Source organism: Nerophis ophidion, linkage group LG12 (assembly GCF_033978795.1).
Source record: "Nerophis ophidion isolate RoL-2023_Sa linkage group LG12, RoL_Noph_v1.0, whole genome shotgun sequence".
NCBI classification, from domain to species: domain Eukaryota; kingdom Metazoa; phylum Chordata; class Actinopteri; order Syngnathiformes; family Syngnathidae; genus Nerophis; species Nerophis ophidion.
The window spans coordinates 37074234-37089247 of NC_084622.1; the positions used below are offsets into that span (position 1 = coordinate 37074234).

At 38.7% G+C, this 15014-nt stretch overlaps 1 protein-coding gene across 3 annotated transcripts in view; it reads left to right on the plus strand.

Moving 5' to 3' along the window:
• The window catches only part of eea1 (early endosome antigen 1), a 35377-nt gene that overhangs the window by 695 nt on the left and 19668 nt on the right, over nt 1-15014 (plus strand). Inside the window, exons 2-13 of one of the 3 annotated variants that reach the window (XM_061917508.1) lie at nt 3014-3091; nt 4176-4288; nt 4417-4471; nt 4548-4613; nt 4751-4781; nt 4859-4963; nt 5088-5209; nt 7680-7835; nt 9139-9153; nt 10107-10223; nt 14086-14424; nt 14556-14705. In XM_061917508.1, the coding sequence (XP_061773492.1) occupies nt 3014-3091; nt 4176-4288; nt 4417-4471; nt 4548-4613; nt 4751-4781; nt 4859-4963; nt 5088-5209; nt 7680-7835; nt 9139-9153; nt 10107-10223; nt 14086-14424; nt 14556-14705 (1347 nt within the window). Of the gene's footprint in view, nt 1-3013; nt 3092-4175; nt 4289-4416; nt 4472-4547; nt 4614-4750; nt 4782-4858; nt 4964-5087; nt 5210-7679; nt 7836-9138; nt 9154-10106; nt 10224-14085; nt 14425-14555; nt 14706-15014 lie in introns of those variants that run through there. The other 2 variants (XM_061917509.1, XM_061917510.1) reach the window with 2 other exon arrangements.

Genomic DNA, 15014 nt, shown 5'->3' on the forward strand with positions numbered 1-15014 from the left:
CATGGTATCCAACCAATTCCATACGAATGCTTATGATAGCTGCAGTGTGATTTTAGTTTTACTGAACATTAGTTTTCCACCCAATGTGCTCCTGCTAACCTATGCCAGGACTACATTACCCAGAATGCAGTGCAACGTGCATGTTGAGACGCTAAAATATATACCGTTCATCCATCCATTTCCTACCCATTAAAGGCCTACTGAAACCCACTACTACCTACCACGCAGTCTGATAGTTTACATATCAACGATGAAATCTTAACATTGCAACACATGCCAATACGGCCGGGTTAGTTTACTAAATTGCAATTTTAAATTTCGCGCGAAGTATCCTGTTGAAAACGTCGTGGTATGGTGACGCGTGCGCGTGACGTCACAGATTGTAGCGGACATGTTGTTCCAGCCCCGATCCCAACTATAAGTCGTCTGCTTTAATCGCATAATTACACAGTATTCTGGACTTCTTTGTCGCTGAATCTTTTGCAATGTGTTCTAATAATAATGGAGACGTCAAAGAAGAAAGATGTGAGTGGGAAGTGGTGTATTGCGGCTGCCTTTAGCAACACAAACACAGCCGGTGTTTCCTTGTTTACATTCCCGAAAGATGACGGTGAAGCTTTACTATGGAACAGAGCGGTCAAGCGAACATGGTTCCATACCACATGTCAAACGGCAGGTTCCGGTGAGAACATTTTGGTAATAAGTCGGCTCTTACCGTAGACATGAGCGGATAGCTTGCGTCGTTCCTCGTGCAGCTGTCAAAGAGGCAGCTGTGGACTCTCTTGCCTCCTTCGACCGGCCGCCCCCGAACATGGGATGCTTCCACCTTGGAGGAGGGGGAAAAAAAGCTCAGCCCGGCCCCAACGGCTGCCTTCGCTTCGCCTCGTCAAGAAACGTGGCTTTGTGGCCACACCCCTCCGACTTTCAGGTACCATGTAATCTCACTAAAACACTAGTAACACAATAAGCAGATAGGGGATTTTCCAGAATTATCCTAGTAAATGTGTCTAATAACATCTGAATCGCTCCTATTGCCGTCTTTTTTCTTTCTTTCTAGTCCTTCACTCTAACTTTCCTCATCCACGAATCTTTCATCCTCTCTCAAATTAATGGGGAAATCGTCGCTTTCTCGTTCCGAATCGCTCTCGCTGTTGGTGGCCATGATTGTAAACAATGTGCGGATGTGAGGAGCTTCACAACCCTTGACGTCACACGCACATCGTCTGCTACTTCTGGTACAGGCAAGGCTTTTTTATTAACGACTAAAAGTTGCGAACTTTATCGTCAATGTTATCTACTAAATCCTTTCAGCAAAAATATGGCAATATCGCGAAATGATCAAGTATGACACATAGAATGGACGTGCTATCCCCGTTTAAATAAAAAATATCTAATTTCAGTAGGCCTTTAACTGCAAAACAAAATCACGAAGCTTGCACCAAGTATGTCAGAACCACTTCACGTCTGTTATTTAGCTATAATTGAGTTATTTGGTCATGTAAACAGCCATGTAAGTCAGGATGAACAGCTTTCATTGCATAAGTGAACATATTATTTGAATCCGTTATTAGTAGGGCTGTGAATCTTTGGGTGTCCCACGATTCGATTCAATATCGATTCTTGGGGTCACGATTCGATAATATATCGATTTTTTTCGATTCGATTCGATTCTCGATTCAAAAACGATATTTTTCCGATTCTGTATTCATTCAATACATAGGATTTCTGCAGGATCTACCCCAGTCTGCTGACATGCCAGCAGAGTAGTAGATTAAAAAAAAAAAAAAAGCTTTTATAATTGTAAAGGACAATGTTTTATCAACTGATTGCAATAATGTAAATTTGTTTTAACCATTAAACGAACCCAAAATATGACTTATTTTATCTTTGTGAAAACATTGGACACAGTGTGTTGTCAAGCTTATGAGATGTGTCGCAAGTGTAAGCCACTGTGACACTATTGTTCTTTTTTAAATTATTTTTATAAATGTCTAATGATAATGTCAGTGAGGGATTTTTAATCACTGTTACGCTGAAATTATAATTAATATTGATACAGTTGTTGATAATTATCATTTTTGTTTCATTACTTTTGGTTTGTTCTGTGTCGTGTTTGTCTCCTCTCAATATCTCTGTTTATTGCAGTTCTGAGTGTTGCTGGGTTCAGGTTTGGTTTTGGAATTGGATTGTATTGTTATGGTATTGCTGTGTAGTGGTTTGTTGGATTGATAAAAAAAAAAAAAAAAAAATTAAAAAAATAGATTTTTTAAAAATTAGAATCGATTTTGAATCGATTTTTTCCCCACACCCCTAGTTATTAGTCAACCTGGTTATGGTTATTGTTTTGTTTGAAGTGGTGTGTGATGGGGAAAATTTACGGCCGACGTCCAGGCTTTCAATCATTTTATGTGGTCAAAGTCCAACTCCTGACACAGATACCGGACTGCATCAGTTTCAACATGTTTTTTTCCAGAATGGGCCTTACATACTGTATAGATGCAGACATTCTTAATCTGACCTGCAATGAGGTGACCCTGTTTTGTCAGTGGTACTTCAGAGTACAAGGTGTTACTTCGATTGGACCCTGGCCAGTGTTCCATCACATATACTTTTATATAGCATTTGGAGAACTGCACCACTTAAAGCTATCAGTGAACAAGGCCTTTCGTGACGGTAGATGGCGGCCGTGGGAATATTTTCCTGCTGTAACCTAAAGGGGCTGACGGAAAGATACAATTGTTTCATCAATTTGTCAGGACCTTCAACTTCTACTCGTGTGTTCTTGTACTAATTCCAATGCACATTTTTTACAGTAACAGCCCCCAGACTCAACAGAACTGTTATTTTATTGATGTCTCCCAAGGGTTTAAAATAATCAATAACTCCTTCCATATAGATTTTTTGCTGTAATGGTCCAATCTGCTAAATTCTTAGTTTAGTTAAAATAATTTTATGTGGTGCTTACAGTATATTAACTACTGATTCTCCAAATATAACCAATCTTCTTTTTCAGACTCCTGGGAAAGCTGGCTCCCAGAATGCAGAGTCAGAGCAACCCAGCACAGATGTTAACCATGACCAAACCTCTGAGGTAATTGGGATAAACTGTCTTTGTTATTTTTTCTTTCTTTGAGGTAGAGCAAGGCTTGGGCCAATAAACCAATTGATCCAACGATAAAAGAATGGAATTCCCTTCTACACACCCTCAAACATTCAACTCTTCCTTAACTCCACTAATTCATACAGAAATTGTAAATATCCTTATTCGATTGTTGTACAATTTAATTTCTCTTCTGGTTTCTATCTCCAAATATACTACTAGTTCTTTGTCATATTTGACATCTTTGTTTAATTGTATTGTTGCGTCGCAAACGCAATCATGTTTATTGTTTTTTTTGCTTTTGCCAGGCTATTTTTTTTCAATCGACCTTTACTGGTAAAATAAAGGTTAAATAAAAAGTATTCGATAACTTTGTTGTCATTGAAAAATTACCATGTCCATGTGTGTTTGTTTTTTCCGTCTCTGGCTTTCAAACGGTACAAGATTCTCTGCATCGCTCTCAGCACCTGAGCACATTTATTCAATTATGGGATCTGAGCCGAGGATGTCGTCGTGGCTTGTACAGCCCTTTGAGACACTTGTGATTAAAGGCTATACAGATAAACTTTGACTGATTGATTGTTGATTAAAATAAATTAACTTAGTTAACCCTCTTGTCAACAACAATTTCAACACGGACTAATGAGCAAGTATGCAAAATTCGTTGGAAAGTGAAACTTAACCCAATTTTTACAATGTGGGAAAAAAAATTGATGATGTTCAATGTTGTTGAAATGCAATTTTTGCTATAATAAATTGAGAGTATTTTTTTATTTTTATTGTATGTTTACCTAATTAGGATAATTAAACGTTCTTGACTTTCCAATTACAATGGTTATAAAAAAATATATATTGGTGACATCAAAGTGAATTGCGCTTGAAATAAATAAATGCATCATTATTTTATACTATGATTAAAATAGTGCTTATTTATTTCTCAAAAATAATACTGACAAAATACTCTTTATCTGCATTGATTTTTCTGACAATATTTTCCCACATATTCGGCCCACGTCTAACTAGAGCTCCTAATATTAAAATGGTTGGTTATGATAACGTGTCCCACTGTTTACAGGGCTTCATCTGTCCTCAATGCATGAAGTCCCATAACTCTGCAGAGGAATTGTTCAAGCACTACGAGCTGTTCCATGACACGGGAGACCTTCCTGCTCATGTGGCCCCTACAAGGTGGCGTTGACATTTACTCATTCATCTATTTTCAATACCAATTGACTTATGGCAAGAATCGGGGTATACCTAAATGAGACAATCACAGTACAAATTAGAATTGATTAAACTTCATTTTTTTCGTCTAGGGAGGACCTCACAATGTTACGGCAGGAGGTGCAAGACCTTCATGTCTCGCTTAAGGTATGCTCAAGTTTTTACACTATATTTATAGGCTGTAGTTAAAATAAAACATTCTGTGTTTTCCTCTCCTACTTAGGAAGAAAGATGGTTCTCTGGTGAGCTGAAAAAAGAGCTAGACAAAGTTCAAGGACACCTGAAGCAAGTAATTCCTTTAAGATGTTTAACATGTATTAAAGTGGCTTCATTGAATAGAAACATTGTTAAATAGTTTGTCATAGACATGATGGCTACGCTTTGTCATGCGGTATTTTGTCACACTGTTTTTCTTCAATTTCGCAGAATGACGAACAGATGAGTTCCGAGGATTCAGGTGATTGTTGCTCCAACACACATGCATACCAAAAATAGCAACAATGTCAGTAACGTGTGCTCCTTATTCCTTTTTAGTATTAGAAAAGAAGTTGAATGAAGCAGAGACAGAAAAGTTCAACATTAAGCAGATGAAAGACCTTTTTGAACAGAAGGCTGCCCAGCTGGCCACAGAGATAGTAGGTCAGTGTGGCCATGTGACTGGGAGGCTCCGATGCAATAATTTTTTTATTTGACCTTTTATGTTTTTTGATTTAAAAGATCAGAACTTTGATATGATTGTAAAATAGTTTTTTGTGTACACCAGACATAAAGTCCCGCTATGATGAAGAAAGAAGTTTGAGGGAAGCTGCTGACCAGAAGCTTTCGAAACTAACTGAACAGCTGCAGCAGGAGAAAAAGGCGACAGAGGGACTCCACACTGAACTGGTAAAACCCGCAACAGGATTCCATAGTGCCAAAAAAATTAAGCAAAAAATGTTAAATCGAGGGATTGATTGATCTTCGATCGGGTTCGGCCATTTTTGTAAATAAAAAAGTAAGTGATAGCCATTGCCAAATAATGCTTTTCAATGCCGATCATAGACGCCGATCCCTTCTGGGTGATTCTTTATTTACTTTTAGTCCCCCGGTTGACAAGCGACTGCAAAGCTAGCTTTAAACAACACTAAAGAACTTAGTAAACTTTTTAAGAAGTGTAGATGAACCACATTACAGCAGAGAGTCAGCCATTATTAACAAGAAGTTAACATCATTAACCATAACAGTGGTATGACATTTTCATATCAATTTTCTACCACTCTCACATTCACACACTAAGGCCAATATGGTGTTGCCAATCAATCTATCCCCAAGTGCATGTCTTTGCAGGTGGAAGGAAGCCAGAGTGCCCGGAGGGAACCAGCGCAGTCACGGGGAAAACATGCAATACAATTAGATTTAAACAAGACTCTAGAGAGAGGATAATACAACAACAACTGTTGGTGTGTCAGAATAGTCACAGTCAGAAAACGACATTTAAGAGGAGGGCGCATTGATTGATAAATTGGTAGTGTCGATATAAAAGGGTATCAGTAGTAGTATCAATACACACAGTATGAATGATACTAAAGTGATTACCGTATTTTTCGGATAATAAGTCGCTCCGGAGTATACGGACCGGCCAAAAATGCATAATAAAGAAGGAAAAATACATATACGTCGCACTGGAGTATAAGTCGCATTTTTGGGGGAAATTTATTTGATAAAATCCAACACCAAGAATAGACATTTGAAAGGCAATTTAAAATAAATAAATAATAGTGAACAACGGGTTGAATAAGTGTACGTTATATGACACATAAATAACCAACTGAGAAGGTGCCTGGTATGTTAACGTAACATATTATGGTAAGAGTCATTCAAATAACTATAACATAAAGAACATGCTATACGTTTACCAAACAATCTGTCACTCCTAATTGATATCCGATGAAATCTTCTTCCTCGATTTTGCTTCTAAACAACTCTGCCAACTCCAAAGGTATGCGCCGCTTCCTCTTGTCGTTTTCTGCTGCATATTTCACTACGTCCAGCTTGTAATCTGCAGTACATGATTTCCTTTTCGGTCCAATTTTTGTTCAGCCCTTCTCAGTTTTTATGCGTTACCGCCAACGATGAAATGATCCATTTTAATAGCTACGGCAGTAGCATATAGCAGTTAGCATTCCATGATCCACAATGCACTTCTGCCTTGACCCTCCCCCGCCGAATTGTTATTGGTTGACGTGTGTGTGACGATTGCTGACGTGTGTGTGACGATTGCTGACGTGTGTGTGACGATTGCTGACGTTTTCTTCGTCTTTTCCGCGAATGAGATAAATAATATTATTTGATATTTTACGGTAACGTGTTCATAATTTCACACAAATTGCTCCGGAGTATATGTCGCACCCCCGGCCAAACTATAAAAAAAAAACTGCGACTTATAGTCCGAAAAATACGGTATATCGCTATTTTCTTTTTTTTGGCAATGTTTGCAAACTTTTGGGAATAATTCCCTGAGCACAGGAAGATATTGTGGGCAAAAACCAAAGGATGCAAATGAGCAATAAATAGTAGTTTTGGATTCTTTCATTTTTAGTTATTGTGTATTAGTGATTACCTTTGCTCAAACAATTTGTATGTCATAAGAGAAAATTAGAAATTAATTTAAATACAGTGTTGATATTTAGGACTAGAATCCTATTTTTTGGCTATGTATGTTTAACACATAAGGAATTTGACCTGGTACTGTGCTCTCTTTATGCAATGCAAGAAACAAAGAAAAATGTAGCGATTGTTACACTGTCAATAACACTCACCATAAATAAATTAAAACATCACGGTGGAAGAGGGGTTAGTGCGTCTGCCTCACAATACGAAGGTCCTGCAGTCCTGGGTTCAAATCCAGGCTCGGGATCTTTCTGTGTGGAGTTTGCATCTTCTCCCCGTGAATCCGTGGGTTCCCTCCGGGTACTCCGGCTTCCTCCCACCTCCAAAGACATGCACCCGGGGATAGGTTGATTGGCAACACTAAATTGGCCCTAGTGTGTGAATGTGAGTGTGAATGTTGTCTGTCTATCTGTGTTGGCCCTGCGATGAGGTGGCGACTTGTCCAGGGTGTACCCCGCCTTCCGCCCGATTGTAGCTGAGATAGGCGCCAGCGCCCCCGCGACCCCAAAAGGGAATAAGCGGTAGAAAACGGATGGATGGATTTACAGTTAATACATGTGATCCCTATTGGAGTTGGGCAACCTCAGTCTTGGATGATCGGTATGGGAATTAGCAGCATAAAACCCTGATTGGAACATCCCTAGTTTAATCTCCTATGTACTGTATTCCTGTGAGTGTACCAACTGCTTCTGGCCTTACCTTCCAGCTGCAGCGGCCCGGAGTGGAGGATGTCGAGGTATTGCAGAGGGAGCTTGTGCAGGTTCAAACACTGATGGACAGTATGACCCGTGAGAGGGAGGAGGAGTCAGAGCGCCTCAGAAACCACTATGAGAAACTCCAGGCTAATTTCACTACCTCAGAGGTGAGATGGATGCAATATATTACATTTGTTACTGCGCCCCATTTCACTTCAATTGTTCTTAAAGGGGAACATAAAAAAAAGAGAAACACGTGCGCTTGTCTCACATAATAACTGTAAGTGATAGGCACAATAACAAAAAAAGTGCAGTTCCTCTTTAAGTCATCCATTGTACTTTTTCTTTCAAGTAGCCGAAGATTTGCTCTGTGTATGACAAATTGAAAAATTAAGAGTAGGAGTGTAACGATTATTTTTAACAAAGGTTTAATTCGATATTTGTGTTTGCTGATACGATTCAGGGACAATATTTTTTTTTAGAAAGATATAATCCTAAACGATTCAAAGAGTTTGAATCGATTCAGTAATTTTTTTTTTCAAAAAATTAACCAGTGTGACTTTTAAGTACATACGGTATACTGGACACTGCAGGTGAATTTTTCCTACATTTCTTATAAGGGCGTTAAGTAGCGAATCAGGTATAAATTACTTATGAACACAAACATGCAAGTAAAACCCATTAATGGCCAATGCATTCACATCTTATGTGACAAAAGTGCAACCAACTCTTTAGGTTGAATTAACTGTTCACGTTTTCAACATTCAAACAATTTTCCATAAAATGTTAAGAGTATTTTTTCCTGCTTAATGATCAAATCAAATGACTTCTCTTGGCGTTACGAGTCTGTACGTTGCGGTAACTTGCACCTCTGTCACTTCTGTTGTGTCGGCTGCGTCTTTTGTGATGTAAGGTTGTGTATTGGCTTTATCATCGAGTTGTGGCCTTTGTATTTGTCGTGGCTTTTGCAATCGTGCTTTAGCCAAAAGTTATGATATCGTAATGCCTGGCAGTGGAAGGAGAAACACAGTCCAAAGTATATTCTCAGGCGCTTTCTTAACAAGGGTTAACAAATTCAGCAAATCAAAACACATGACGAATGCATGACGAAATCAAGAAGGATGCGCCATAGCTGTCTATGACCATGCATTTGATATTGAGTCTTTTTCTTCAATTAGAATATAAAGAGCAAATTATTAACAGAAATGTTATTATTATGCTTGATGTGACTTCTACAAAAAAAAAAGAGAATCAAGACAAGATTTTTAAATTTCACAACCGTGTATCCCACCGAATTATATCATAGTTTATTCTTCTTTTTGATGTAAAGTGACTTCTCTGAGTTGCATTTAGTTCTGTGAGGCAGTTGGCTGTGACTAATGTGGCTTACCTTTGTCTGTCTGTTTTCCTCCCCCTCTTCGTCTGCCTCCACATACTGAACTCCGCTCCGACTTTCATTCTTTCCCCAAGATTTGTAAATTGGAGGTAAAGACAATTTGACTTTAAAGTTTTAGAAAAAAAATTTGCGCTAGTATGTTTCCTATTTCTGTGTCCAAAGTTGTCGTTTTATGTTCTTTAACAGTTTAGAAATCTTGTGCCATTCATTTGTTTTGTTTTTTGTTTTTTAAAATTTTCAAATCTTGTTGACTGTGTTGAATGAAGATTGGTTAAACTTGCCTCAGAATATTAATTATGTCCTATAAAAAACATGGCAAAACTGTACACAAATCGACACATTTTTTCATAATTATAAAGAATATTCTGTGGAAGGCCATTAAAAATGGCAATTTTGATCCCATGTGTATCTTATTATTATTGTTGGGCATCGTTTGATTTTTAACGTTTTAGGTTCCGATTTTGGTCCCTTGTTTTGATTTGCGTTCTTAACGATTCTCGATTTGGAATCTTAAATTGGGAGGGTCATCATACAAGTTTACATGGTTTGTGGCCGCATATCAGAGTTCTTTTTTTTTAGAATTGTCCCACTTATTATCTGTACACAAATGTCCCTTTTAAAATTAAATGGTGGCCGCGATTTCTTCTTCATGGTTCGGCGGCTATTTATTTTGGTCTTATATTTGTACACCATAACGTTTTCCTATTTCAAGCTTACAGCAAAATATCTCTCTAAATATCTAATATTTCTCTTCTAAGGGTTCCTTTTTACTAAAAGATAAGCGTTGATTGTTGATTGTAGATAATGCCAAGTATGTTTTAAAAAAAATGTATGTATGTAGATATATATTTTAGCATTGTTGGGTCCACCTCTTGCACCAAACATATATTAACGTGGAATATTTAATACTTTTTTTTTGTTTTTACATAATTTTTTATGCGATAGGGTTTATTCATGAGGGACACGTGTGAATTAATTCTAGACCGCCCTTGAGGTGTCAGGTGAAAAAGCTTTTAATGTAACCCTCCAAACTTTCCTTCAGATGACCATATCCCAACTGAGAGCAGAGCTGCAGAAGGGTCCACAGGAAGCAGCGGTCTACACACAACAGATCCACCAGCTACAGAGTGACCTGAATAATGTCCAACAGCAAAGTCAGGTAACCTGCACATCAACAGTAACAACTAAATGGAGTAAGATGTGTGTTACAGTAAGCACTTTCACACATCAGCCAGGATAATATTTAATTAGCAAGGCCAACAAAACAGGAAGAACATTCTGTGGAAAACGGAGAAGAAAAAACAGTACATAGTTTTGTCGCGCTCCCTAGTTAACAGCACGCTTTAAAGGTAACACTTATTTTGTTGCCAAGTGTACAGCCAGAGCTGACATCAAGGCAAATGCTGGACACATACCATGTTATTCCAAGCCTGCTGCTGTTGTAAAACCTTCCCTTTTAGAAATGCCATACAAGCATTTTACACTTGAGTGTTGAAGCGTCAGATGCTTGTTCTTTTCCATAGTTAGCAGAAGGCTATTCTTCCTGGCAGCTTATTTTAGGTGAATTTGGAAGAAACAATACTGTACACATGTTTCATAATAATGCATAAATTACATCTATGATATAATGTCAAAGTGTTAACCTTGAATTAGTTCCTAAGTGGCTCGGTGTGTGGGGTATATTTCATATATATTTTATTTGATATAATTTCTTTAAAAAGACAACAACAAAAAAATACACACATTTTAAAACAAATATGTGTTATTAGTCATTATGTGCCATATTTATTAATTGTTGCTGCCTATTGTACAATGTACTTTGTTGAGAATTTTTCAAGTTTCTAGAGACTTCCGTAATCGTTTTAGTAAGGATGTATCAGTATCAAAATCTCACGATACGATATTATCACTGTATTGCTGGGTTGCAAACATGTGACCTAGAGGCACTTCTGGGTTTCAGGCGATGGTCTAGATTCCCATTAGGCTACTGTTTATTTACCTTCATAAGTGCAGATTCGGGCGTATTTTGGAAGGTTTAAAGGCAAATATATAAGCGATCATGAAATAAATATTCAAAATGGGATGGAGTGGATTTATACCCTCTTTAAAAAAAATCATTTTTGTTACTGCTTGCTATGACCTCACCTCATTTGACCCTCACAAGGCTTTAATGAAGGAAAAATTGGAGGCACATCATGTCTTTACATGTGGAGGGTCTACAAACATTATCCAGTGAAAGACAATATTTGATTTATTCGTCCATCTCTAAATAATGTATTTGATTGACGAGTGCCGTGCTGCTGTGATCGTGACTTTAATGATTTGCAGTTGATTTCTTGCTACAAATATAAGTCTAGTCTTCAATTCATGTCTGGATGGTTTTTATGGTGTGTAGTAGGGCTGGGCGATATGGCCTTTTTTTTTATCCATCCATCCATTTTCTACCGCTTATTCCCTTTGGGTTTGCGGGGGGCGCTGGTGCCTATCTCAGCTACAATCGGGCAGAAGGCGGGGTACACCCTGGACAAGTCGCCACCTCATTGCAGGGCCAACACAGATAGACAGACAACATTCATACTCACATTCACACACTAGGGCCAATTTAGTGTTGCCAATCAACCTATTCCCAGGTGCATGTCTTTGGAAGTGGGAGGAAGCCGGAGTACCCAGAGGGAACCCACACATTCACGGGGAGAACATGCAAACTCCACACAGAAAGATCCCAAGCCCGGGATTGAACCCTGACTACTCAGGACCTTCGTATTGTGAGGCAGACGCACTAACCCCTCTTCCACCGTGAGGCTTTTTTCTAATATTTCGATATTTTTAGGTCATATAGCGATATACGATATTTTGCCTTGGCCTTGAATGAACACTTGATGCATATAATCACAGTAGTATGATGATTCTATGTGTCTCAATTAAAAAATTCTTCTTCTTACTGCATTAATATATGCTCCTTTTAAACTTTCATGCAGAGAGGGAAATCACAACTAAGTCAATTGACCAAAACTGTATTTGTTAAACAGTTATTAAGCAATGCCACAAACGTTCATGTCATTTCCAAAACAGAAAGTGCAAGATTGTCAGACATTTTAAGTGTCAAATAAAAATTACCTGCATAATAGGAAATCAAATAGTATTCATCCTTCGCTATGTGGTAGGTTACTACGGACATTATGAAATTCTCTTCTTTCTCTAGCAGGTGACTTTTCAAATGATGCTACATATTAGCAGGGATGCTACTTTTTATGGCAACGCTTGTGCCGCATGCTTTACTTATTACGGTTGTCTGTTCGACATATTCCCACTTGAAGCTAAACCACCGCCAGACGATGGAACCCCTGCAGTTTTTCTTGGGAATTAATTCTTCCTTCATTCGCACCTTCTTTCTCTCGTATTACCACTCGCACGGCTCTGCTAGCATCACAGCTAACGTTACCCATGCTGCTACCTCTCTGCTCCGCGAGGGCGTATATGTATGTGACATATGACGTGATAGTATGTGACGTATGTAATAAGGTGTGCCTGCTTGTCTGTGAGAAGGAGCGACAGGAAAGAGCAAGAAGATCCTGTAATGTGATTCCGCAGGTAAAAGCAACTGCGTGAGAACGTATACTCGAATATCACGATATAGTCATTTTCTATATCGCACAGAGACAAACCCGCGATATATCGCGTATATCCATATATCGCCCAGCCCTAGTGTGAAGTTTATATTTTATCATTATTAGCTATAGATGTCCAATGTTTGCTTGCGATATCAAGATTCAGTCTAAGCTGTTGAACCTACGAGAGATGTATTCATCTATTTTATTAAAACTTTTAAGGATATTTTCTTGTTAAATAACAAATGGCACTAAAGAAGTTGTGGTCATCTGTGACAAATAAAGCACTTTGGGCGGTATAGCTCGGTTGGTAGAGCGGCCGTGCCAGCAACTTGAGGGTTGCAGGTTCGATCCCCGCTTCCACCATCCTATTCATTGCCGTTGTGTCCTTGGGCAAGACACTTTACCCATCTGCTCCCAGTGCCACCCACACTGGTTTAAATGTAAAAATTAGATATTGGGTTTCACTATGTAAAGCGCTTTGAGTCATTAGAGAAAAAGCGCTATATAAATATAATTCACTTCACTTGGATTTTTTGCACGATTAAGCTTTAGTTTCTGATATGAAAATCAACAATGAAAATACAGTGGGTTTGACCAACAATTACAATAATTATTACTAAAACTTAATTTGATGTTAGTTCGTAGTTACTTTTAGGCATAGCAACCACTAAAAAATACAAACTAATGCAATCTCTTGTCCTTTGTTTACGTTTAGTTCTGCTCTCTAACACTACTGAAATAGTAGAGAATAAACTTGATTGCATTACAGAAAGTTTCTCCATCAAATGAAATGTTCACCCAAACATATTCAAAGTGATCTCTGCAGCCACAGGCATGGTCCAATTGTATTCCATAAGATAATAACAGTGATATTTTAAGAGCCATTTTTTTCCGCACACTTTCTTTTTTCCCCTGACTTTATTGCTTTTTTGAACCACTTCGATCAGACTTTCTTGTTTGAAGCGTAACCTTTACCGTGAGTTCTGAAGCCCAAATACCTCCATATTGCACTTCACGCACCCTCTTTATTAATCAGTAGAATTGTCTTTTCAAAGTATGCACTTTGTGTGTGCGTTTTGACACACTCAACATCTTGCGCCTCGCTCTGTAGTCCTCGCCACACAGCAGGCATTCAGATGAAATGACGGTACCGGTACTTTCCAAAGGCAATATAGTACCGATTGAAATCAATTAGTATTGCGGTACTTTATTAGTACCGTTATACCAAATAACCCTAATATGAACACACATTTTTATGATTACTTCCATTTCTTTGGGCATCAGCTCACATTTATTTTCATTTTTGTTTTGTTACATTTTTCTCTATGGCTTTAACTTGTGTTCAATGTTAGCTTATTCTAGCATTGTAATGACACAACCCATCTCATTCGGTCTCCCTTATTCCTCTAGAGTCTTTCTGAAAAGCTTGCACACAAAGAGAAGAAGTATCAGGAGATGGAGGAAAAACTAAAGACTGAAAAGGCTGCCAGAAAGGCAGGTCAAGAAAGCCTGAGAGAAAAAGAGCAAGCGATCTTGGAGCTGCAGACCAAAGCCACCGGGTTAGAGGAGTCCATGCACAAGGCCCATGTAGAGCTGGGAGAGAAAGCTGAAGAGGTGGCCAAATTGAAGGGAGAGATCACCGAGCTGGAGGTGAAACATGCAGAAATGAAGGTTGAGAGGAAGCAGTTGGAGCAGCAGAGGGAAGAGAAGGACAACCAAGGTGCTCACCAGCAGACTGAAATCAGTCAGGTGAGTCCAATCCATGATCATTGGTTGGCCACTGCAAGCTTCTTCAAAAACGGCACATTGCCTGAAGTGTCTTTAAAGCAGTCTTTTCTTTTGAGACAAAATCATCTTCTCTCATCATGTGTTATTTCTAGCTGCATGCAAAACTACTGGAGGCAGAGAGGCAAGTGGGAGAACTCCAAGGTCGTCTAAAAGAACAGAGGCAGCTGTCTGGGGAGAAACTGAAGGACCGAGAGCAGCAAGCAGCTGACCTGCAGCTTAAACTCTCCCGTGCTGAAGAACAGGTAGACATGAACTTTAGCCTTTTGAGGTAGTGGTGCATTTCTGACTTTATTGTAGCTATTGCAAGTGGTGTATATTCAAAACAGGGGGTGAACAAGTCTAATCAGCGATTGCTGTGATACAGAGAATGGGCAACTAAATAAGCTATGCTTCTTCCTACTTTGTCAGACATGTCCCCCACCCCCAAATGTTAGTTTTTATATTGGCAGATAGGGTAACAGTGAAGTGAAGGGAATTATATTCATGTAGCGCTTTTCTCTAGTGACTGAAAGCGCTTTACATTTGGAAACCCAATATCTAAGTTACATTTA